At 34.0% G+C, this 24862-nt stretch overlaps 6 protein-coding genes and 1 long non-coding RNA gene across 12 annotated transcripts; 5 read left to right on the forward strand and 2 right to left on the reverse strand.

Annotated features, from left to right (window-relative positions):
• The first annotated feature begins 645 nt into the window (after nt 1-645).
• Nucleotides 646-5282, forward strand: LOC103871322 (stigma-specific STIG1-like protein 3). Its single transcript, XM_033273959.1, has one exon. The coding sequence runs from the start codon at nt 3366-3368 to the stop codon at nt 3948-3950; it is 585 nt and encodes a 194-aa protein (XP_033129850.1). The 5' UTR covers nt 646-3365; the 3' UTR covers nt 3951-5282.
• A 1504-nt stretch (nt 5283-6786) lies between these two features.
• On the forward strand, nt 6787-10773 carry LOC103871323 (AUGMIN subunit 4). Its single transcript, XM_009149562.3, has 13 exons — nt 6787-7416; nt 7509-7556; nt 8153-8278; nt 8367-8687; nt 8798-8894; nt 9052-9097; nt 9458-9551; nt 9748-9819; nt 9899-9957; nt 10042-10110; nt 10200-10251; nt 10339-10416; nt 10517-10773. Exons 1-13 carry the CDS (start codon nt 7282-7284, stop codon nt 10577-10579), a joined length of 1260 nt encoding a protein of 419 aa, XP_009147810.1. The 5' UTR covers nt 6787-7281; the 3' UTR covers nt 10580-10773.
• Nucleotides 10774-11033: 260 nt separating this feature from the next.
• LOC103871324 (AP2/ERF and B3 domain-containing transcription factor At1g50680-like) lies at nt 11034-12607 on the forward strand. Its single transcript, XM_009149563.2, has one exon. The coding sequence runs from the start codon at nt 11110-11112 to the stop codon at nt 12139-12141; it is 1032 nt and encodes a 343-aa protein (XP_009147811.2). The 5' UTR covers nt 11034-11109; the 3' UTR covers nt 12142-12607.
• A 244-nt stretch (nt 12608-12851) lies between these two features.
• On the forward strand, nt 12852-15076 carry LOC103871326 (AP2/ERF and B3 domain-containing transcription factor At1g50680-like). The gene has a single exon (XM_009149564.3). It carries the CDS (start codon nt 13363-13365, stop codon nt 14377-14379), a length of 1017 nt encoding a protein of 338 aa, XP_009147812.3. The 5' UTR covers nt 12852-13362; the 3' UTR covers nt 14380-15076.
• On the forward strand, nt 15063-17345 carry LOC103871327 (OVARIAN TUMOR DOMAIN-containing deubiquitinating enzyme 2). 6 transcript variants are annotated; one of them, XM_009149566.3, is made up of 10 exons: nt 15100-15265; nt 15331-15405; nt 15700-15796; nt 15887-15932; nt 16200-16308; nt 16416-16507; nt 16583-16645; nt 16727-16845; nt 16934-17009; nt 17084-17345. In XM_009149566.3, the coding sequence occupies exons 3-10, from the start codon at nt 15729-15731 to the stop codon at nt 17138-17140; spliced, it is 630 nt and encodes a 209-aa protein (XP_009147814.1). In that variant the 5' UTR covers nt 15100-15265; nt 15331-15405; nt 15700-15728; the 3' UTR covers nt 17141-17345. The 6 variants fall into 6 exon arrangements, with proteins under 6 accessions (XP_009147813.1, XP_009147815.1, XP_009147814.1 ...); XM_033273957.1 differs by having other exon boundaries at nt 15700-15793; XM_009149565.3 differs by lacking the exon at nt 15331-15405 and having other exon boundaries at nt 15063-15265.
• Nucleotides 15874-16405, reverse strand: LOC117126231. Its single transcript, XR_004448750.1, has 2 exons — nt 16170-16405; nt 15874-16073 (listed from the first exon to the last, which is right to left on the reverse strand). It is a non-coding gene; the product is annotated as an uncharacterized LOC117126231 (long non-coding RNA).
• Nucleotides 17346-17861: 516 nt separating the features above from the next.
• LOC103871328 lies at nt 17862-21100 on the reverse strand. Its single transcript, XM_009149569.3, has 3 exons — nt 20389-21100; nt 20097-20210; nt 17862-19617 (listed from the first exon to the last, which is right to left on the reverse strand). Exons 1-3 carry the CDS (start codon nt 20821-20823, stop codon nt 18145-18147), a joined length of 2022 nt encoding a protein of 673 aa, XP_009147817.1. The 5' UTR covers nt 20824-21100; the 3' UTR covers nt 17862-18144.
• Nucleotides 21101-24862: the final 3762 nt, after the last annotated feature.

The raw sequence follows: 24862 nt of genomic DNA on the forward strand, positions 1-24862 counted from the left end.
AAGATTCTTAGCCAACCAATGTTCGGTACCTTGCACAGTCACCTTACAACATTATTGTAAACACTTGACAAAAAAATATTAAGTTTTATTTTCAACTTAAAACCAATTAACAATAAATTGATCATTCTTTTTTTTCTTTGCTAATTTTTCAATGTGAAATAATTTCGTCAACATTTTCTTTCAAAATAAATGATTCTTCTACCAATTACTAGTTTCAACAAAATTCATTATATCTTTTCTCATATGGTGTTCTTTCTTAGTTATTACGAAGGATTGAACTTTATTTATGTCATCAATTAATGGGATGACTGGATCATTTTTGAGATCGGATTAATAGAAAAAAGTGTGAATTAGCTTTGATACTATATTAATTTTGGAAAAAATATCTAACTTAAAACCAATTGACGATAAATAGATTAGCACGAGTCTCTTATATATTACTTCGTTTCTTCTTAATTTTATTATGACCATTGTAATCAAACCATTATGTTTTAGGGCCAGAGGCGTGCTTACCTTGTTATGAAAAAGACAACTGCCTTAGACCCCAACTTGTATAACACATTTTAGAGGCCCTATTTTAATTTCATTTTAATTCCACTTTAAATTGGTTATATTGTATATATAAATTTATTTTAGTTTTGGATTTAAACAATAATTTATTTATGCTATTTAGACTTATTTTATTCTATTTTAGACTTTTAGATTTAATTTATCATCTATCTTCATAAAATTATTACTTCATTTATTTAACTTTTAGACTTTAAATTATAAATTTTTAGCTTGTATGATTTTATTTTTACTATTGTAGTAATACATTTATAAGCTTACCATTTAACATATCTAAATAAGCACATATTTAATTAAACAATTATAAAATCTTCATAGATAATTTGAAATCTTGCATTTTTGGTTTAATAAACTATGTATTTTGTATTCTTTTAAGAAATAATATGTTCACTTTTTCATATGAATCTATAAATATTAATTACATACTTTTTTGTAAAGTTTTATGTAATAGATATTTATTACTAATTATAAAAACTTTTTTATTCTAGCCTTAGGCCCCCGAACACTTAGGCACGGCACTGTTTAGGGCATTTAAAATCAAATGTTTGATCTAATTCGATATATCGTAGATTTGTCCACACAATACAAAGAAAATTTTCATTTAAAAACTAGATTTTGATCAAAACTATCATTCTTACTTTCCTGATAAATTGTTAATTAATGAAAACAACAAAAAGTATGGATTACATCACGGAAAACTTAGTTGATATACCTAGTACTCTAGTAGTTTGATGATACGTTATACAAAGCACACCATATGCCATGATATCAAGAGATGGCACATTCGTTTGACATTAACAAATTCAAGTACTAATAATGATACATATATATATATATATCAAATTGTCAATCACATAAATAGCTTACTTTTTTTATACTTTTCGACCCCTTTTGAAAATTAAAATTAAAATTTACTTTAGTTATCACTTATCAGTCTTCATAAAAAAGCGGGAAACTATATTCCATCATGATTAATTTTCCTTTTTTATATAATTTTGTACTGAAACTAAAGAATTGAAAACAATATGGAAATATATAAATTTAATTATATAACAACATCTAAGACCGAGTCAAGCCTGATTAACTACAGATTGTAAGGTATTGAAATATTCAAAATATATAACTAACTATCTTCATTCAAAAGGTACATGTCAGCTCCAAAAAGATATAAACAATCTCATAAATCCAAAGCAATCAGTGGCAGTACTCCTGAAGTTAGACGATAAAGAAGATCAAAGTAGAAAAGAGAAACTGATAAAGCTGAGCCTATCAAATGATAATTGATAAACACATAGGTAACAATTCAAAACCACTCCAAAACTCTGACCAGAGATGAAGAGTACATTTGCATCACAAAACCAAAGAGATATCAGCTCAAAAAAAAAAAAAAAACCAAAGAGATATCAATATCATAATTATGATTAATTTACCAGAACTAAAAATGTGAACCGAACGAAGGAATATTCAAGGAAAATAATTATTATAATTATTCTGCCGACGGTGTACGAGAGGGCACAAAGACTTGGAACGAAAGTCTAGATCAATCTATTAGATATTTGATTAACGTTGCTTCACCATGCAGCATGCCTTTATTTTCTCGTCCAGCCACACTTTTACGATCACATTCTGACTCCTTGATAGCCGGTTTATCCTTCACATTCTCCCCACTTTTAAGCATATATAACTCGATCAAGCTGGGCACATTGTATTACACTAGCTAGTAGCCTAGTATTTTATTGATTATAAAATACTTAAAAATTAATATGCCATTTTATTGGTTTAAGTCGTTTTAGCGGAGAAGGTTTTTATTCTATCGTACTAAAACTGAGTTTTCAACGTAATGCACGTCATTTCAGCTGCCATAAGTTTTATATTAAGACCTAGGAGGCTAGGACTATATCAAATTGAAACCTAAACACTGAATCTTACGCACTTTCTACATGGTACATTGATTATGGATGCACTAATTGTGCTTAAAAGTTATTTCAGAATCGTTCATTTTGTTTATCTTGCTTGTGGGTACTTTCACATCTGGCATGAATTTTACGTTGACCTCGGGGGCTAGGACTATAACAATTTGAAACCTAAAGATAGAATCTTACGCAGTTTTTACCTGATACATCATTATTCAGTAACCGTACTTAGAAGTTAGATCAGAATATATCGTTCATTTTTGTTTATATCTTGCATGTGGCTACTTTCACATCAGTCAGGTGTGCTAAGTTTGAACCCAAGAAGCATAATATATGTATATAGTTATTGATCCAATACAGAATTGTATAAATATATAATCGATGACAAGAAGAAATAAAATAGTATAATATATGTATAGTCAATTAGCCTTTAATTATATAAAATACATATGTGTTCCTGCTTCCTCTGTTCACAATTGGATCTAAAAGCATCCTCAATGCTACAACTTCTCAAATGGGTTGTTATCAGATTTATATTTATCTAATTAAGATATATTTTGTTATAAATATATAGTTATACCAATTATAAAATGACACATGCATGTGTAGAGTATCTATGATTTTTCATTTGAGAAATTTCTTATTTTTTATTACTGAGATATACAATGAGAAACAAGCAATGAAACTACTATATGGAAGAAAAGTAAGTGAGACCAAAACAAATACACAAACTTACGCTATAAAACAAAAACGAGTTGTTCGAATATGAACTTGAACTTGTAAAATTCTTGGAAAACTAATTACAAATCTTTTGGACTTTGTGAGAAAAATATTCAACATTAATGAAGAATTATTCAAACGTACTCTACTCATTCCACCACATGTATGGCTACTGCAAAAAAAAAAACGACTCGTCATACCCTATATAAACGATATATATTTCCTTCGTCCTTCACAAACATTTTATGCCCCCATATCTCTCTCTACGAGCAAAAAAAAAAAGAGATGGGGCTTAAGAATATCATTTTGGCAATATTTATAATTGCCATAACCATCATCGTACTGATTTCTACAGTATCCGTTAGCAACAGCGAAACAGAAACGCATATGCAAACGCAAACGCAAACGCTCGTTACGAAGGAACCTCTTAGGGTGAGTCGTTTCCTAGCGCAAAACGAGAAGAAAGGTCATCGCAACGCTAACGCGGCTGATCATTGCAACAAGAACGAGGAGATATGCAAGAGTCAAGGATCGTCCAACTCCACAATGGCTTGTTGTAGCAACAAGTGTGTTGATGTGGCGTACGATAACGATAATTGCGGCGCATGTAGCAACCAATGCAAGTTCACGCAGACTTGTTGTGGAGGAGAATGTGTTTACTTGGCTTATGATAAGAGGCATTGTGGGGAGTGTAACCATCGTTGTTTGGTTGGTGACGTTTGTGTCTATGGGTTGTGTAATTACGCTTGATATATGTGGTTAGTTAGTTTTTCTATAGTAAACTTTGCTATGTTTACTAGTGTTCCAGTTAATGTGATTTTATAATATAATATTCTTGTTTGGATTGTTGATTTCTTATATAGAAATTTGGATCAAGAAATTGATAAAAATATGTTGGTTTTCTTAGTGTTTGATATTGCGAGAAGATTCAACGAAATGGAAAAGCACTAGTCACTGGATGTTCTTGGGTTAGTAACTGCAAGATTTATACTATTGTAAAATTCAATTTTTGTAACTTAATAATGCCTAACAAGCTAAACCATGTTCGTTTTTGTAACTGGACGATGTATAATTGTATACATATGTTGCATTGAAACGGTGTTTTAGTATGATTTTTATACATAATTTTTATATTTAGTTGTTGACTTGTGTAGATGTTTAATTTGTCCATTTTTTTCACAGAGTACTTAATGCAACTAATTACAAAAATAAAATTTATCACATTTATTAAAAAAAATATATGTTAATTAAAAATAAATAAAAACAGTTCTAAGAAATTTTCTTTTCGAAATTCCAACAAAATTCTAAAATTTTATTTTAGAAAAGCTTCGTATTACTTAAGGAGCTGTTTCTATTAGTAAGCCTTGCCAATTATTTGAAACCCTTACTTAAGCGGATCTTATGATATTTAATTTGGGGTTTTCTTTAAAGTTAAACACAGTTTAAGCACTACGATGGACAATAGAAATTATGTTCCAGCACTCGATATGTTAGAGCTTTGGGACGGATTGCAAAGATTTGATCACCATGATCAAGGAATCTCATACTTGGTCAAGCTTTGCAACAGAATTGAAAATGATAGAAACTCTACAAATATACTTTCCGGACTTCAAAATCATTCATATTCCATGAACGAAAACCATATTTCGGATTCTTTAGCTACGATTGCGAGGTTTTTCTACAAGGATTTATATTTTATTGGTTGTTTTATTCCGGTTTAGTTACCCAAACCACCTCAAGTTTGAGTAATAGAATAACATTTCATTGTAAAAAAACACAGTTGTTTAACAAGTTCACTAAACAACTTAACCAAAGTAAACACAATTGTGTATCAACAAAGTTAAACTTATTTGTGGTATTTCTCAGTAATGGTGACTAATATTTAATTAATAATTAAATACAGTCGTTTAACAAGTTTATTAAACAAAATTGTTGTTCAATAGCTGCATTAATTTAAATCAAATCTTGCAGTAACGTGGAAATCAAACAAGGAGAATAAACAAAGTATGCAATTGTTTAACAAGTTCAAAACCAGCAAATGACACGATCCAAGAAACAAAAGTACATGAATTTAGTAATAACTTAATAAAGTCAAATTGTAATATTCGAAGTTAATATCGCTAGATCCTAAACTTTCTTAGATGCCTAGATCTCATTTCACTCAACTACTACAAGATTAGAATTACACAAGCTTTGTATTAAGATTGTAAGAGCATTAATGGGAAGTTTTTAGGGTGGTGTTCTTAGCGGAATATAAAAAACTGTCTCTTAATTTTTAACTAAAAAACTAAAAACCGGCTCTTAAATATCTGATTCATATTTTTGTGAGAGTAATCTCCCTCTCAAAGTTGACTATAAAATCAAAAGTTACAGTATATTCATGAAGATTACAATCAGACTGACGCAATGTTGTTCAACCCATTGTAAGCCCATATTGATCCATGCTTAAAATACCAAGATAAGTAAATATAAACTTCACAACATCGAGAGGTTGTCAGTAATAACATCCCACATTAGAAGTGAGAACCGGTCTAGAGCAACTTATAAAAGATACATGACACAAGTCACTTTGTTATCAATTGATTTTGAGTTAGAAACTTTATGATATTTAACATTGTAAAATATTATATTCTTGCATTAGAACATAACATTTGTCAGGTAGATGGTGGTTTAGTGATTCTTCAACTCTACTTCAGAGATGTGATTATATTCTGAATACAGTTTAATCAACGGTATATCGGAAGAAGTTATGGAGAAAAAGATGAAAACATTCACAATTCCAAAAGACGATCATGTGACAGTCCACTTATTGTCAGTATATTTTTTGAGTTAGAAATTCACATAACTCAACATTTACCAAGTAAGTAAATAGTGATCTAATGATTCTTGAGACTCTGAGAGTACTCAAGATATGCTAGTTACGTTCAACTATACTTGAGAAGGGTTTTAACAGGACCGTCTCAAATTTCATTAAGAGCCTGTTCAAAAAAAAGTTAATTATATATTTAACAATATAATAAAATAGTTTTAAAAGTTAATATATACATATATCCGAGGTTTTTTTCTCCAAATTATAAACTACTAGTGGTCGGCCCGCCCTAGTAGCGGGCCGACCCTAGTTTACCTATATAATTTTTTTAGGGTAGTTCCGTGAGCAACGTGCAGAACTAGCCATGGACATTCGGTTCTCGGTTTGATTCTATAATTGTAGGATGCGTTCGAACATTTAGAAAGTTCGATTGGGTTTCGATTTGTTTCTTTCGGTTTTTTGGTTCGGTTAGGGTAACAAACTTGGGAACCGGCTTACATCAGAATAATTTCGGATCCCATTCGGTTCTGGTTTTTTGATTAATTCGGTTAAAAAGGTAAAAAAAATCGAGTTTTGGATTAATGTCAATTTTTTTGAATTTTCGTATAATTTTTGGATAATTAAGATAATTTAAAAGTATAAACTATAAGTCTAAGAGTATATCTAAAAACTTCAAATTTTGAATCAAATTTAGGTATTTATTTTTGAAATTTTTTTAACTATTAGACTTGGACCATGTTTGACAGTTCCAATAGGACATGCTATTAGACGGTTATGTATCTAAAATACAGGTCATGTATCTAAAATGCAGTATCTAAAAATGCAGTTTTTGTAAAAAAGAAAAATTTACTCTGCTTTAGTTATATCCATTTTAAATCTAAATAATTTTTTTGGTAAAGTCTTTGGCTCACATATATTTGTATATATATATTATATATGCGTACATAATTGCGGGTCCGAGAAAATAATCCGTCTATAGGCAAATAAAATGTAGTAAAAAATGCAAATCATTTTGAATTGGGTCTCATCGTGATTTCAATAAAGTCTGGACTTACTTTTGTAAATACTTTTCAAAATCATTTTAACTTGGGTCTCATCGTGATTTCAATAAAGCTTAGAGTCACTTTTGCAAATACTTTTCAAAAGAGATAAATAAGTGAAACTTGGAGATCGAGCGAGCGCCGGAGAATATTTTTTTTCGAACTAACAGTCGCGGCAAGGTGAGAACGAAGCAGATCTCTCGCCGGAAAACATCCACACCGTTTCGAATCAATGGTGAAGGCACTGCAAGGCGCGGCTCAGAATCTGCCGGCGGATGTGAACCAATTGATCGATCAGTTGGAGCGTCACTGCTTGGCTCCCGACGGATCTCTTGTTACCAAATCAGCCTACTACGATCTCCAACTCGTAATCTCTCTCTCTCATTTCTTACGAGTATTAAGGTTCAGATTTGTGTCCTGAATCCTTTAATTATAAGCTTTTGTTATCTGACATTGCAGGCGAGAGAGGAGATGTCTCGGGAGAGACTGCGTTATTTGGAAGCTATGGTAACATCTCATTCTCTTAGTCCGAATTAGGGTTCGGTATTTTGTGATTCATGTCGGGTTAGAGCATGATTAACTCCGGTCTGTTAGCCGCGGTTCTTAACTCACAATTTGACATTTATAAAAAAAAAAAATTTGCGGCTAAGATACTGTTCTTAGTTTTTATTAGTTAAAATCTAAAAAAAAAATAAAAATCTCTTAGCCGAAGCTAAGAACCCTAGTTAAAAGACTGGGTTTAATCATGGTCTTAGGCCTGAGCCCGGTTTTTTCGGTTCTTAATCGGGTCGAGTGGAGTTTTGGAACCATATAGATATCCATAGAATATTGGTTCGGTTTCAGACCAGTTCTACTCAGTTTAGATCATTCTTTTATTGGGTTCAGATTTACTCGGGTCGGCTCTTATCGTGTCCGGGTTTTTCAGGTAAAATAGTTCTGGACCCATTTATGTACCTGGATTTTGGATTGGTTTAGGTTCAGTTTTTTTGGGTAGATTCCGGTTTAGATTTTCGGGTCAGGGTAAAATGCTACCCATTACCTTTGGATAACTACACTGATCAGCAGTGACAGTTTTTAATGGGGTGCGTTTTACAAATTGGTAGGCTATATATTGTGAAGCTGCAGCTATGGTTGAAGAATATCAGCAAGCTCTTTCAGTTGCTAACCATGGAGGAACTCGGGATGTTCAGGGTCTTTACCCTCAACTCGGCTTAAAGAACTCTCCTCAGGTCTCTAATCTAAAAATATATATTTTCCTTTCTGGAATTCAATTTTGTGATTGTTTTGATCTCTTAGCAAAGTTGTTGACTTTTTCAGGTTTATGAGACTCTAGAGCATAGGTTGGTGGTCGCTGAGGCAGCTCAGAAGCTGAGGCTACCTCTTATTTCAGATGATGGTGAAATTCATGAGGAAGAGATCGAAAAGTGGAGTATGCTATCGAGAAGCTCTCTTGATAGTGCAAGCACGAGTTTTACAATCAGCTCCGCTTCTAACTCGGTGAACTATCCGAATAGCTCTGCAAACAGCGTTGCTTTTGGTGCTGCTGATACTGACGGAGTTGGTGGTGTGCCGAATCGCTTTCTTGGAATAACACCTGCTTATCTATCATATGTCCAGCTCCAGAATACTATGTCCATGGTACTGTGAGATCATATTGTGTCTTGTATTGGTTTCTTGTATTAATCTTCCAATTCTTATGGAAGATTAATTTTGATTAATTTTGTTTCTTTTAATAACATTTGCCTTAGGATATGGCTGACTACCAAATGTTTCTTGCTCGAGAGATAGAAGGTCGATTGAAGGACAAGTGTGATAAGTTGGCTGATGCCATTGTTGATGACACTGGTAAGATCTTCTTCATTACCAGCACACTCTTGAGTGCGAGGTCTCTTGTTCCTTACTGAATTTCGTTTGCTCCTGCCTAGTGTGATACTTGGCCCTTCGTGTTAAGTTGGACTGCACGTAATGACCATATTTTCCTGCTTGTCTACATTAATGACAGATTCATCTACAGGAAATCAAAATTCAAGTGCCAGACTCCCAGAGAGGTTAGCTTTACTCCTCAGGTTTAACTATGGCTAGAAACATTTAGAAGAAAAAACTTGCTTTCCTTTATCTGTTGAATATCCTAACTCTAAAACCAAACTAATCTGATTTATGATAATTATGAAAACTGCTAGCTACTCCTTTGTGTCATATATGTACTGATAAGGTAGTTCTAAGCCAAGAAATAAGAACCTTTCTTCAGATATTATATCCACAGAGAATTAATCTTGTTGGTGATCCGGATTCTGTTTCTCCATAAAGTTTATCTGAAAGTCTTGACGGATCAGATGACTTTGTCACGCTTACCCATCCTCTGATTCTCTCTAGCACGGATCAGTGACAATGTTTTCCTGCATTTCCAGGGTTAAGTTTATAATTGAGGAGATTGAAAGGGAAGAAGCAGCTCTACGAGAGGACCTCTACTCCGCTGATAGGAAATTCGCAGAATATTACAATGTAGGTGAAAAGGAATATGATAATCCGTTATGCAAAACGAAAACCCCATTACCTGGCTGTTATATGATACTTTTCTAAGTATAAATATTTATAGTTATGTTTCTACATTTATATCAATGCTACTGCCTATGAGTTATCCTTGTATGCCCTAGTGCTAGTAAGTTCTGATGACTGTTTTGTTTTTATTCTGAACAAGGTCCTGGAACAAATACTCGGGGTGCTTATAAAGCTTGTGAAGGATCTGAAGTTAGAACATCAACACAAATATGTAAGCGGTTTCAGTGTTTTCCAATTGATTCTGTTGCTGCACAGCTCTCATTTTCCTTAAATTATATATATTGTTACAGGATGAGATGCAGAAGACTTGGTTGTGTAAAAGGTGTGAGACCATGAACGCAAAATTAAGGTATCATTCTCATCCTTCGCTGTTTAGAATCTAAACTTGATGCTATTGCAGTAACTAATGTTTTATTCATTTCTTTGCCTGAAGGGTTTTAGAACATATTCTACTACTTGAAACATACACCCCTGAATCTATACCAGCCTTGCACAGCATCAGGTGCGGAACTCAAACTTTCCAAAAGTGTATTTCATACCATGAACTCATGAAACCGGCTCACATCTCTGATTTTGTCGTATATTTTCTAGGAATTATCTAGTCGAGGCTACAGAAGAAGCTTCAGCTGCATACAACAAAGCGGTTTGTGTCTTATCTTCTCTTTCATTGCTTAGCTTTAAGCCTTCTTATCCCATCCAATAAACTAACCAAAGCCTGCAAAATGATCAGGTTACACGGCTGAGAGAATATCAAGGAGTAGATCCGCATTTTGATACAATTGCGAGACAGTACCATGACATTGTTAAGGTATGTTATTACAAAATAAACGAGGATACCATTAATTACATTACTAATCCTGTGTGGGAATGCAATAACATAATGATAATGAGAACTTGTTGTGCTGCAGAAACTGGAAAATATGCAGTGGACAATCCATCAAGTAGAAATGGACCTTAAAGCGCATGCTTGAGATCGCTACATTCTCTCTCTCACACGTTCATTTTGCCAACAACAGTTATGACATATTAACAAATCTGTATGGGAGAAAAGGTCAGTGTAATCTTAAATGTTTCATCAACTGCTTGCATTATTCTATAGTCGCTCGATTGCTTCAGGATTTTTGTAATATGAAAATTGTCGAGTTTCTCGTTTGTCTGAGAGATATTTTAGTTTAACCAATCAGAAAACAAGAAATAAATTAACAAAAAGGAAATTAAACAACCACTGCACATGGGATGAGAAAATAGCATAAAAAAAACTAACGTTACTTTTCCTTATTCAGCTGCTCTTTACCAAAAAAGGAAAATCTTAAAAAAAAAAGGAAAATCTTTATAAATGGAAACTCATTTGCTATTAAATACTACCACTGCTCATGCAACAAACAACACAAACTAAAGAAACATAGCACTGACTATTCCTACGATTTACGACATTCATATACTGCTCTACGTTGTCTAGCTCTTTGCTTCCTTCTCAACCCAACACACTCTCTTTCTCGCTATGTTTCTCGTATCCTCTGTTATTCAAATGGACGTTTCAAAGTCGAAGGCTTCAAACACAAGCGACTCTTACTTACCTCCCAAGAAACGGATGAGACTCAGCGAACCACCCACCGAAGCTGCACTAGTTTCCGCTGCTATAAAGAAGGGTTCGTTTTCAGACAACATAAAATATAAAGGAGTGGTTCAGCAACCGAACAGTCGTTGGGGAGCTCAGATTTACGTAGACCACAAACGGATATGGCTCGGTACTTTCAGTTCGGCTGTTAAAGCCGCCATGGCTTTCGATAGCGCTAGCATCAAGCTTCGAAGCTTTGACACTAACTCGGAAAGAAACTTCCCATGGTCTGATTTAACGGTCCAAGAACCGGTGTTTCAAAATGGCTACACAAGAGAAGCTGTCTTGAACATGATCAAAGACGGTTCTTACCAACGCGAGTTCATTGATTTTCTCAAAAACCGGTCTCAGGCTGTCGTGGGATTAAAACAGAACCGAAGAGATGAAGAACCCAACAAGTGCTTCTCATCCAGGCAACTTTTTCAGAAGGAACTGACAGCGAGTGATGTTGGGAGACTCAACAGGCTTGTGATACCTAAGAAGTATGCGGTGAAGTATTTGCCTTTCATAAGCGAAAGAGAAGAAGGCGAGATAATAGACGATGTTGAGGTGGTGTTTTATGACAGAGAGATGAGACCATGGAAGTTTAGGTATTGTTACTGGACAAGTAGCCAGAGCTTTGTCTTCACCAGAGGATGGATCGGTTTCGTCAGGGAGAAGAGACTCAAGGAGAAAGATGTGATCACTTTTTACACTTGTGATGTTCCTACATTAGAAGGTCAAAGCAGAAAGTTCTCGATGATCGATATCCATCGATTTTCAGACAACGACTCCGTGGTCACTGATGAGGAAGTAAACAAGACAGTTCATGATGTTTCTGATGATGTAATGAAACCAGAGAAGTTCTTTAACTCGAAGTTGGGAGAAGGAGAGAACAGAGGAGGGTTTATGTTGTTTGGTGTAAGGATCCAATAGTTTAAAGAAAATATATGTAGCATGTCATCGAAAATAATAAATAAAAAAATGGAAACAAAACACAGTTATAACGGTATTGTGTAAACTTAGTTTTCAAAATAATTAAAGGCTTAGTCTTTCTTCTCTCTTCTCTCTCACTTCCACAAACAAAATAGTAAAAATCTGTTAAAAAAGATACTTTTATGGCACGCTCTATCCAAAAAACAAATTATATTTCTGACATGGTCAAGGATCATAACCATGTAGTAAATGATCATCATACTAAACCAACATGAGAGATGGATGATCAGTAAGAAGCAGAGCGTAATTGGTCTCGAGTGCCATGGAGAAAATGCGCCACCCTCCAAGACTTACCTTCACAGCTCTCACGTATTCAGTATTTGTGTAGGTACAACTCAATTAAATAGATTAACAAAATTGGCGTCAACTATAAAATTTGAGAATACACCTGAAACAGAGGAACTAACAAAGATTTAGAAGGTTCCTTTTAACTATTAAGAAATTGGTTGAGCAAGAGAGCAGGGATATATATCACTAAGTCATGTTTTATTGTTATTTTGTACGTATAAGTATAAGGAAATTAATGACTTAGTGATAGAATGATAATTTGTTTTATGTTTTATAAATTATATTTTCTTAACCGAAGTAAAAGAAATTAAAAACCAAACCAAACTTATTTCGATTTGACTTCTGTTAAAATATGCATAGAACCAAACAAACCTTTCGAAATGTTAAGTTTCTTTATCAAACAAAATTATTAGTATAGCCTATCAAAACAACAAACAAATAAAGGAAGTAGTATCATTTATCTTTTGTCAAAAAATAAACAAATAGGAAGTAAAAATATTCAACGACATGGGATGATATTTTTTTGCTAATGACCTAATTTATCTCGTTAACGGCAGTGAGATTTGTTTTTGTAAACGGCGGTGAGATTTGTTTTTGTCACAAACAAATACATCAATTTTAATGACAACAATTAAAAAAGGTAAATAATTTAGCCGTCTTCAGCAATAAGGAAACTTTATAAATACCCATATCTTCCGTCAACAAATTATAGAAACAACAACAAACGAAAAAAGGAAATTAAGTACTTGCAGAACACTCTACCACAATTTTCGATCCTACAAATATTTATCTCAATTCACTTTCTTCCTTCAGTTCCATCTTTATCTCTTTTATTTGTTTTCTTTTGGTTCTCTCTGTGACTGTGTTAGCGTCATGAACACGGAAGACGCAAAGACGGAGAGTCCAACAGTCTCAAGCGGTTGTTTCTTGCCTCTCAAGAAACGCATGAAACTTCATAACAACCCACCAAACAATGCCCTAGAGGTTGTGGTTTCAGGCAGTGCGAAGTACAAGGGAGTGGTTCAACTACCAAACGGTCACTGGGGCGCTCAGATATACACAGACCACAAAAGGATTTGGCTCGGCACTTTCAGATCCGCTGCTGTAGCCGCCGCGGCGTACGATAGCGCATCCATCAAGATCCGAAGCTACGACGCTAACATGCACCGGAACTTCCCTTGGAGTGAGTACACCGTCCACGAACCGGCCTTTCAGAACGAACACACGACCGAAGCTGTGTTGAGCATGATCAAAGACGGTACTTACCAACGCAAATATAGAGAGTTTCTCAAGAAAGTCCAGTCCAAGATTGTCGGGGGATACAACATGGTTGGGTCAAAACAAGATCAAGAATCAAAGAAGGGTTTCTCGTGCACGGAGCTGTTTAGGAAGGAACTGACGCCTAGCGATGTTGGGAAGCTCAACAGGCTTGTGATACCTAAGAAGTATGCGGTGAGGTATTTGCCTTTGTTAAGAGATGATCAAAAGGAGAGAGAAGAGGGTGAAATAGTAGAAGACGTTGAGGTTGTGTTTTATGACAGGGGAATGAGACAGTGGAAGTTTAGGTATTGTTATTGGAGAAGTAGCCAGAGCTTTGTCTTCACCAGCGGATGGAATGGTTTCGTCAAGGAGAAGAGCCTCAAGGAGAAAGATGCGATAGTCTTTTACACTTGTGATGTTCCGACGTTAGAAGGTCAACGCAAAAAGTTCTTGATGATCGATGTTCATTGCTCTTCAGATGAAGGTTCTGCTGTGTGTGATGAGGAAGTAAACGAGACTGGAGGAGTAAAAACAGAGAACTTCTCTAACTCGAAGTTGGAAGAAGAAGAAGAAACCAAATCAGTGGAGAACAAAGGTGGGTTTATGCTGTTTGGTGTTAGGATTCAATAGCTACTTTGTTCTTAGGGAACCTTTTATTCTATAACTAAACTAGAGTTTTTTTTGTTTGTTTAGATGTCACATTGTACTTTCTTGAACTTCAATACTTAATGATTGGTAATAAAACTCTATTAGTCAGATCATCTTATCATTGGTTTCTTAATATATATATGAATAAAAGTGTAAGATACGAAGTTTGATACCAGTATCTTGGGAGGTTAAGCTCCAACGATGCCAAATTGCAAATTGGAATACACTGCAAATAGATCAAAAAATTAAAGGAAATCAAAACAACATCAGATGAAATAGTGAAAATAGTTTCATAATTCATTGTGGTTTGTGGATTTTTTTAAGCCGCATAAAACAAAAAAAAAAAAATAAATGGAAACGGATAAATTTTTTAAATATAAAATTGAAATTTATGAATTATTTTCTTATAAGAAAAAAAAAAGTTCACAGTTTACATTCGGTAAAAAATTATTGACTGGTCAAGAAACTGTAAAATTTATTGTTTTGTTTATTTATTTATTTATTCTTAAATTTTTGAATGGTGGAATTGAATAGCTTAACGTCTTGTTTTGTTTTATTCTTAAAATTTTAAACTGCAAAATTTTGAAGAAGGAAAAAAATGTTATAAATTTAGTAAAACAAAATCACAAATAAAGAGATATATCATGTAAGAGTTTTTTTTTACCATCAACCATCTGAAGAAAATTACGAGCAAAAATAAAGAAAGGAATTAAAAATGGTTCTTTTCTTGGTTTCTGGGGTTGTCTTTACGTAACGAAGCAAAGTAATCTAATGAGCAAAAGCGGCAACCCACCATTAAAAATCTAATTGTATATTTCTCAATTTTCCAGAATCAGATCTCTCTCCATCTCCCTCTCTGCCCCCAACGGTGAGTCCTCCTTTCTTATCTAACTTTCATTCTTTCACACACGTGTTTATGCCATTCTGTGTTAGGTAGATGGATCCAACAACGAGTTTCTGATTGAAAGTTGTTTGCTTTAGTCGTGTTTGGTGTTCATTCTCATCTGGGTATTTCATAAAAAACCAAACTTTACATCTTCATTTCTCTATCTGATTGAATAAGTTGTTAGCTATTCCGAATCTGTGTTTCTTGATCCATAATAATTTGGTTTGGTGATATATTAGATCGAATCAAGACTCTTCATTTTAGCTCGTTTTCAAGTTTTGTTATCTTCCCTGAGTAAAAGATTTTTTTTTCTCTGTTTCTCTTGATATGGTTCTTGGTTAAATGAAACAGCTATGGAGTTTATTTGATTCTTGACTAATTGAGTTTTTTTTTTTTTTTGTGGAATGCAAGTATAGGCTTTTCTTGCTAGTTTGAGATTGTTATCATGGAAGGAGTCATTGTGAGGAGAGTTATACCATCTGACAACAGTTGTCTCTTCAACGCAATCGGGTAATAATAATAATAGGCTTCTTTTTTTTTAGTCAAGAAGAGAATGTTTTAAAGCTTTTGTTTATTTTCTGAGGATTCTCTTTTTGTTTACAGTTATGTCATGGACAAGGACAAGAAGAAAGCTCCTGAGCTAAGACAGGTTTTCTTCTTCTTCTGTCTTAGCTTCTTTCATCTATTTAATGTTTAGCTTCTTCTTTTGAGTTTGTAGTTATCCGCTTCCTTATGGTATCTAAAGCTTAGTTTTAGCTGCATTCAGTGTTTATGTACACCTGAAAACAATCTAAAAGTAGTAATACATAGGGTAGGCTAATGATGTTTCCACATGAATTGAGTATTTGAACTTTGAAGCAACCAGCTTTGGTAATTTCTCGAAAACAAGACATAAGCTTGGTGTTGTTATGCTTAGGTGATAGCTGCAGCAGTTGCAAGCGACAAGGAGAAATATAACGAAGCATTTCTAGGGAAGCCTAATGAAGAATACTGTACTTGGATTCTCAATCCAGAGAAGTGGGGAGGTAGAATCTCATTTGCCTTAAAATATCTCTTTGGTTCATGATGCTTACAAAGTTTCATGTATTGATATGAGTGTCTTTCCACTCTCGTTTGCTTTTTTTTGTGTTAGGTGCGATTGAGCTTTCGATATTAGCAGATTATTATGGTCGAGAGATTGCAGCTTGTGATATTCAGACTAGTCGATGTGACTTGTATGGACAGGTATCATACTAACTCAGACATTCAAATTCTGCAAAGATTTAAGTATTAAACAGTAGCTATTACTCTGTTCTGCAGACCAAAAACTACAGCGAAAGAGTTATGCTGATCTATGACGGTCTTCACTACGATGCTCTCGCTGTAAGTTGATATAAACTCATTTGAGAAGATGGTTAGTTGATAATGAAACTGGTAGATTAATGATTGCAATTTTTTTTATAGTTGTCTCCATTTGAAGATGCTGAGGAAGACTTTGATATGACTATATTTCCGGTTGGTAAAGATAGGTCCATTGGTTCCATTGAAGGGCTTGTTCTAAATCTAGTTAAGGACCAACAAAGGTAACAGATAAGAGTTACCTATAGTTTTGTTAAAATGTGGCTTATGGAAACAAGAGTAAGCCCTTTGAGTTTTGTTTATCTGTTTCAGGAAAAGGAGTTACACAGACACTGCAAACTTCACTCTGCGTTGTGGTGTTTGCCAAATTGGAGTTATTGGACAAAAGGTCATTTACTTTTATTATCTGTACTTCATAGATCAATAGAGCTTGAATTGATGAAAATATATTAACTGAAACAGGAAGCTGTGGAACATGCTCAAGCAACTGGTCATGTCAACTTCCAAGAATACCATTAAGGGAATGATTTGATTTTAATTTTATCTTGTCAACAAATTCAAATTCTGTGTGTTGTACAATTCATATTATGTTGTTTTCTTCCTTAAGATGTATCCTCTCTTCAAGGGGAGCATCATTGTTGTCTCACCAATAATGTCATGAAAATTTGGACATATTTGTCATTCATTTTTCTCTTTGGTTCAAAATAAAAAACATTCCAACACATGTTGAGGAGTCAGAGCAGCTTTTATCCTTTTACTGCAGGGACATCAGAATTGTTCTTCTGTTTTTTACCACCAAACACATAATATTTCTTTTAATTATTTTAAATTGTAACAATTTTTAGAAAATAACACCGGCAGTGTTGCAACTATTAAGCTGGAGATTTGAATATGTAATAAAATTTAGTAACTAATTTAAAAAACAGAAAGCATGGTCATTTTCAAATCTCTACCATAAAGGGTTAAAAGATAGCATATTTTTAGAAAATAACAGGAACATAATCATTGTTCAAAAGAAAAAAATACAGCAACATAATTATAATTATAGTGGTACAGATTGAAATTGCATCAAATTTTATAACTTTGTTAATGGAAAAACAATGACATTTTAATATATAACATAAAGTGCTAGAACTTGCACCTTTGCATATTTGTAGGAAACTAAATATAATATTATTATTTAAATTTTGATTCTTCAAAATTGTTAAAATTAATACATGTCTTCTACTACAATTTATCATACTTATCACCATCAAGTAGTATTGAATATAATGTTTCTAAGGAACAAATAGCCTTCTCTTACTCTGCTAAAAGGTTTTATCTTCCATAATGATGAGATAACAAATATTATAGTACAACAGTTTTGCTTAATTGCTAATGACCAAAACGACATACATAAATCTAAAAACTCCGGTCTTGCTGGCTTCTCCTGACTGCTTCACCGGAAACATTTTATTACTTCATACAGAATCACAGCCCCGGTGAGAGATCATCAGATAAACCACTCTTACTGGTTGTGTCATCTAAATCTTCTGCTTAAGGACATGCTTCAACTGAACCTTCTGGCTTTCGATCCGCGCTTCAATGAGTTTTGCCTTCAAACTATGCTTCTGTGCAGCACCTCTAGGCCACTCTATGCAACCTTTCATCCCTCCTCGGTTCACATGAGGATGGCTTGCAGATTCAGGTGAAGAGCTCCACTGTCCAACCAAATCCATCATTGGACTAAACCCTCCTTTGCTCGAGCCTCTCTCCGGTGATGAAACCATTCCAACGCTTGATTTTCTCCCTTCCATTGATATCACCTTGAAGCTGTTATTATCTCTATCTCCGTTGTTGCTTGCACCTGATGATCTCCAGAGTTTAGCTATTGATGAAACCTTTCTGGATGATGACCGTCTTGGAACCGAACACACTTCGCTTATCTCTGTAGTTGGAGTCTCTTCCCATCCTTTCCCACAACTTGAGGCATTGCTCTCTCTGTGATTGTTCACTGAAGGTATGCTCCCATCTGGTGAGTAGCTAGACCCTTGCTCTTCCACGTGGCTAACCGTCTCCCAACCGCTATCATCCTCTTCATTCTGGTGAGTGTAAGCAACAGGCTTCTTCTCCATCTCTTTATCATCATGACCTTCACCGAGATTCATCTCTTCCAACATAGCGAAGATATCGTCAGGATTCGCAGGCTCATACGCAAACTCCTTGATCTCTTGGATATCAACAGAAGCAGCGGTCTCTCTCAACACCTCCGCCTCTCTCACCTCCTTCACATCAACAACAACGTCTCTTGTCTTGAGAAAAGAATCCAAGCCTGCTACAAGCTTGTTCATCTGTGAGTACTTTTCCTCTAACGCTACTTTAGCATCAATAAGCTTCATCTGAACACGCTCCTCGCGCCACACCTCAGCCATTTGCAGCATCCTTCTCTCATCGTCTACCTCTTCTCTCAGGGACATTGACTCTCTCTTCAAGGCTTCGATCTCAGCTTTGTCTTCTCCTATCTCCTTAGCGAGCTCATCACAAACCTCCTCGATCAGCTCTCTAGCTTTCCTCTCCTTTTCGAAGTCCTGCATGTAACGCTTTGCAGCTAGCTTGGCATCCGCGAGCTCGTTGACGAGTTTATGATTCACGATCTCTAATCTCTGACGTGTCTTCTTTTCTCTGCTCATGTCAGCTTTCATGTCGTCGATGATTGCTCGGACCTTCTCGTGCTCTCTGCTCCTCCACGCGGCTCTCTCCTCGCTGACTTTCCTCAGGAACTGCTCGAGTTTCTTCTTGTGGGAACGCTTCTCGCTCTCGAGTTCGTCGATGCGTGCGTGTGCTTCCTCCAGCTCTGCTTCGAGGGATGTGACTAATGAGACGGCGTTCACTTGTTGGTCAATGCGCTTCATGTTGCTGTAGATTTGGTGGACTTCTTCCGTTGTGTCCATGCATACAGGATCCCATTTTGTTGCTCCTTCCATAGCCGAGTGTGGAAATGGCATTGAAGGCTCGAGCTAACAACAACAATACAGACTTGAGGTCAAGAAACTATAAATGACTAACACGAAATAATCAAAAGAATAAAAGAACCTTAAGGACTCCAACAAGAAAAGCCAAACAGAAACAGTGTATGTGGCTAATATGAAATATTCACCCATGGCCCCCATAATATAAGTGGCTAATATGTATTAAATTGATTAAGAAAACTGATTATTTAACTTCTAGTCCATAATTGTTTCAAAGTCTTATAATCTCATGAACAGAAGAAATGTACAGTTATATGAAGACTTCACAGCTTTCAAAAAAGGTGCAAGACTGACCAAAGATTCATTGAACTATTAACTCTCAACTTCAATATCTCAATCTCATTTTTTTAAGTTTTATTTTTTCCCATTTTGCAGCCTGGGAATAAATGTATAAAGTTCCATGCATATATCCACGATTCATTTAGATAATAGACTTAGAAAGATTGAGAGGATGAACAACAACACACCGTACACAAGAATCCATTCTTGGTGGTAGCAATAGTGCTAGGGTTCTGCCTTATCCTGTTCTTTGAACCACCAGAAGCTTTGTCACTGTGGTGATAAAGATATGGAACACCTCCCTGCAAAAGGAACAGCAAAGATAAAGCTTTTTAAGACAGAACAACAAGATTTTTCTCTTTTCAAAAAAAAAAACAACAACAACAAGATGTTCTTCAAGACAGAACACACATCAGATCTTTCACTAAAGACAGCTGTTTTGAGAAACAATAAAAAACATTGACAAATTGAATTTATTACCTGAAACCCTAATCCCTCTTTCACCTTTCTCTCTCCGCCGCTAACCACCGCGTCGGGAACCTGCAACCGCCACAGCCCGGCGGCGAGTTTCCTAACCGAAACAGGCCGAGTTGTTTTCCTCCGATCCTTGCGGCGCGTACTAGTCTCTCTCTCATCCTCGTAATCATCGTCTTCTTCAACAACGCCGCCGCCTCTCTCTGTTTTCCGATCCTCGACTTTCCATTTCAGAAGAGGAGTCTCCGGCCGGCTTCTTCTCCCGCCGGGAGCGGCGGATCTTCGCTGACGTGTCAAGCTGGGGTTCCTTGCTCTGCGTTTAGTGACTGTGGTAGTAGCTCTCTGTATAGCCCTGAGATCTGGAGGGTTAGTGAACAGCTTCGTCTCTGACTCCGAGGCCTGTAATGTCGCCGTAGGATACGGCTTTCCGGTGACTTTCATCTGCTCTTCGGCTTATTAATCACCATCACCGACCAAAGTCTCTGAAAAAAGTGAAAACGAGAAAGCTCGAGAATCAAATGCGTGACAGAGAGAGAGAGGGAGAAGCTTTGAGCTCGTGAAGCGGAGTTGCTTTGTTGGGTGAGTCGTCTTGTGACTTGCTGAAACGAGAGAGAGAGAGAAGAAGAAGATGAGTAGATGTACTGTTCTCCTACGTATATTTGCAAAACCCATGCGTATTTGGTCAACGGTATAAGACAACACGACGTCGTATCAACGGAGAGTGGAACAAACGCGCGTTTTTGCGAGTTTTTGGCTAATGAGAAGCTCTCGCTTGGTGGTGCGTGTTGCAGAGAGACGTTGGGAATATATGATTAAATAATTAAAAAATAAAAAAACATTTGTTTTCTACAAAAAAAATAATTGAGGTACGTATTTTCTTTTATTTTTTAAAAAAGTAAAATATTTGTAATATCAAAAATAGTGAAATGGGGATTGTTAACGTATGGTCTAAATAATATATATGTAGAAACTTTATGAACATGCAATGCATAAACCTAAGATCATTTTTATCAATGGTATTAGTAAATAAAAAAGGAAACAGAGATGTTTATTTGAGAATCTTAATTAAAAAACACAAGATACTTTATGTTCTCTCTTAGATTAACTTTTTTTCTCCTTTAGGTTAAGGATTTAACTATTTATTTATTTACGATAAAATTATTATTATTACTATTGTGAAATAATTTTAAAATATCTTACCATTAATAATGCACTTAGTCAATTTAACTAGATCTCAGCTTTCTTTTTTGCTTCCCTAGCTTAGGTATATAAAAAGGTTTTGACTAGAAAACAAACAAAGAGACGACGAAGACATCAAAGGGTATCCTAGGCGGAGATGTCGGCTCATTGGATTCACCAGCCTAGGCCACATGACCTAAATATCTTTTACCTTCTTTTACTTTGTTTAATGGTTTATATCTTCTTTTCTAGTTTGTTCTGTTTCATTTGATTTGGTTTCGTATTCGTTTGTGTCTCTCTTGTACATGTTTTTGGTTTTTAAATGTTCGCTATATACTTGTCGGCTCCATTTTGAAAAGAATTTATGATTTTGTGAAATTAAATGTTAGTATATGATAACACCGCCTAAACCGCTTCCAAACCTACTCATATTCAAGATAATCCTAAGATACTGCACAAATGTCCTCAAATATAGATCAATGAGATTGAAAAAAACCAACCAAGCAATGCAACTTGGGTTGCCCAGCAAACTACAAGTATGGATTATACTCAACTATTCTTATTTATCTACCACTATGATAATGAATTCTTATATGAACATGGAAACAAATGTAGATTAATGAGCCAGCCTCTTTAAACGTGCCCTCTTTGGGTGCTTTACTTCCCAGTTCCCATGCTATTCCTTGTTTTTGGTGTGTCTTTAATTTTTTCTTGTTTCTAGTATTTTGGTTCATAGTTTCATGATTTTATTTTATTTTCTTGAATTTCTTCTAATGCTAATCCTAGTCCCAAGTTCTATCACTGGGGACCCATTTCCACGTATTTGAGACGTTCACATTACTACTGTAACAATCATATTCAATATTCCCAATAAATTCGATATTAATGATCTTAAATTAATATGATGACCGTGATTTGAGTATAGTATTTTTGTTTTAGTAAAAAGATAAAGATATTATTACCAATTTTTCAGACTTTTGACAGAATTACAATAGAAATAAAAAACGGAAGAAAGAAAAATAACGCTAAACAACGACTCGATCTAGCCTAAGCCAACCAGTTCAACCAAGAGTCAAAATCCAATAATTTGAATATAATTCTTACAATTGAGTTTAGAGTTAGATACGATCATCTGAAGTCCAAATTAGACAGTGGAGAATGATTATTTTGTTCATGTAAAAAAGTTTTAAAGGCCTCCAAAATAAATTATGAAAACTAACTAACTAATGCCCAAATATGATATTATCCACTAAAAATAATTTATCTTGGAGAATATAAAAGGGATCAGTAAGGCATCTCGTCCAAGGATTAAGCCTTCTATTGATTATGTGAGGTAGTGGTCAGGGTGTGTTGGAATGTTTTAACATAATGGAATTGAATGCTCTCTTAGAAAGTTCAAGTAGTATATGAAAGCAGATTATAAACCAAGTAGGAAAAGCATTCAACTAATATATATATAGATTATAAAGACAGTATTTTTGTCTCAATTTTTCATGAACTGTGCTATGTTTTCTTATGAGCCGTCTCCTTGTGAACCGTCCTCCATGACTCCTCTTTCCAAATGTAAATTTCATCCATCTTTGGGTTGATCGCACCACCTCAACATTCGATGTAGTTTTTGTAGTGTTCTAAAACATGTCGGACGTTCACTAACGATGTACGCCTAAACTGCAGCGCCATATACATAAACATTTAAATAGAGTTTAGACACATATAGCTCTACATAATAATATATTATTAGGTTAAGATCCACGCTTTGCGCATGATAAATATTATATATAAATTAGTTTTATGTATTATATGTTTTTATATAAATTATTAAATAATACAAAAATATTATTAAGATCTACGCCTTGTGCGGATAACTATTACGTATATGATTAAATTGGTGCAAACACATAAATAAATTTTATCAAGTCAAACAAACACTTTTCTATTTTGTATGATATAAAATTAAGTTTTAATGATACTAACATATATATATATATATATAGTATATTTTTAATAATGATATCTGTTAAATAATATTTTATAATTTGTATTTTTATAACAAAAATTTTGAATCACTGAAAACCAAATTTTTTTGTGGGATGTTTAATAGTTTTAGTCATGTGTAATTTTAAAAAAACATTATGAAAAGTTTTAAAACTAAATATTAAGTCGTCAATATTTATTCAAAAATTTTATCAAAAAAATCAAAGCAAATTTCAAAATTAAGATACATATGTATTTTTATATGGTACATAATTTATTTGAAAAAAGTTAATATATTAATATTTATTAAATGAGACTTCTTGTTATATTATTTTGTAATAATTTATATCTTTTATAACAAAAACAAATTGAACCATGGATCAAAAAAATAAAATGTAGATTTTTAATAAATTTAGTCATTTATAATCGTTTTAAAAAATTCGAAATATAACATATACAGAAAAATCTAAATTTAACTATGTAGTTAATGTGGTTGTTTAATTTATTTTAATAGGTTATTATTTTTAAAAAATGATAGAGAATATACTGATTTTATCATATTTTTATTATTCAAAATCATTAATTATCATATATACCTTATTTTTATTTAAGAAAACAATAAATAATATTAATAATTAATTTATGATTAGTTTAATAAAAAACTTATTATATATTTTTATGGATCAACATATTTTCTAATGATTCTAGAAATTATTATGGTGATGACACGTGACTACAAAAAATGTTGTAATGTTTCTCTTTTAATTTATATGGGATATATATTTATCTATATATTTTTTTTATTTTCTAACTTAAAATAAACTATTCTTCAAATATATAGTGTATCTCGTTTCATACTATAAACGTTATTATGTATATGAATTATTTAAATTTATATAAAATATTGTATAACATGGAATTAAGACGGTCCATCACCGCCTAGCATATTTAGACACCCGCTTACTACGAATTTTAGAACACTTGATTTTTTGTCTATTGATCACGTTATTAAAAAAAAAGTCTATTGATCACCTAATTAGAAAACTTTGAATATTAATATGATGATGATAGTAATTCAGATCAATAGCTCTTGGCTTTATTTGTTGATCCCTGCATAGTTCGGTGATAAAAAAAATATGCTTATTTTATAAAACCTTTAGATCTGAAGTTTTTGTAGTTTTGTACGCAGTTACTATTAATTTACTATAAAACTACACTTGCGTAGTTAGATCCATAATTCTATATCTATATAAAAGCTACAAACATTAAACCAACATAATTCTATGTCTTTTGTCAAAAAAAAAGTCTTTCTAATGGTGGTAAAGAT

This window comes from Brassica rapa, chromosome A06 (genome assembly GCF_000309985.2).
Source record: "Brassica rapa cultivar Chiifu-401-42 chromosome A06, CAAS_Brap_v3.01, whole genome shotgun sequence".
Classification (NCBI taxonomy): Eukaryota; Viridiplantae; Streptophyta; class Magnoliopsida; order Brassicales; family Brassicaceae; genus Brassica; species Brassica rapa.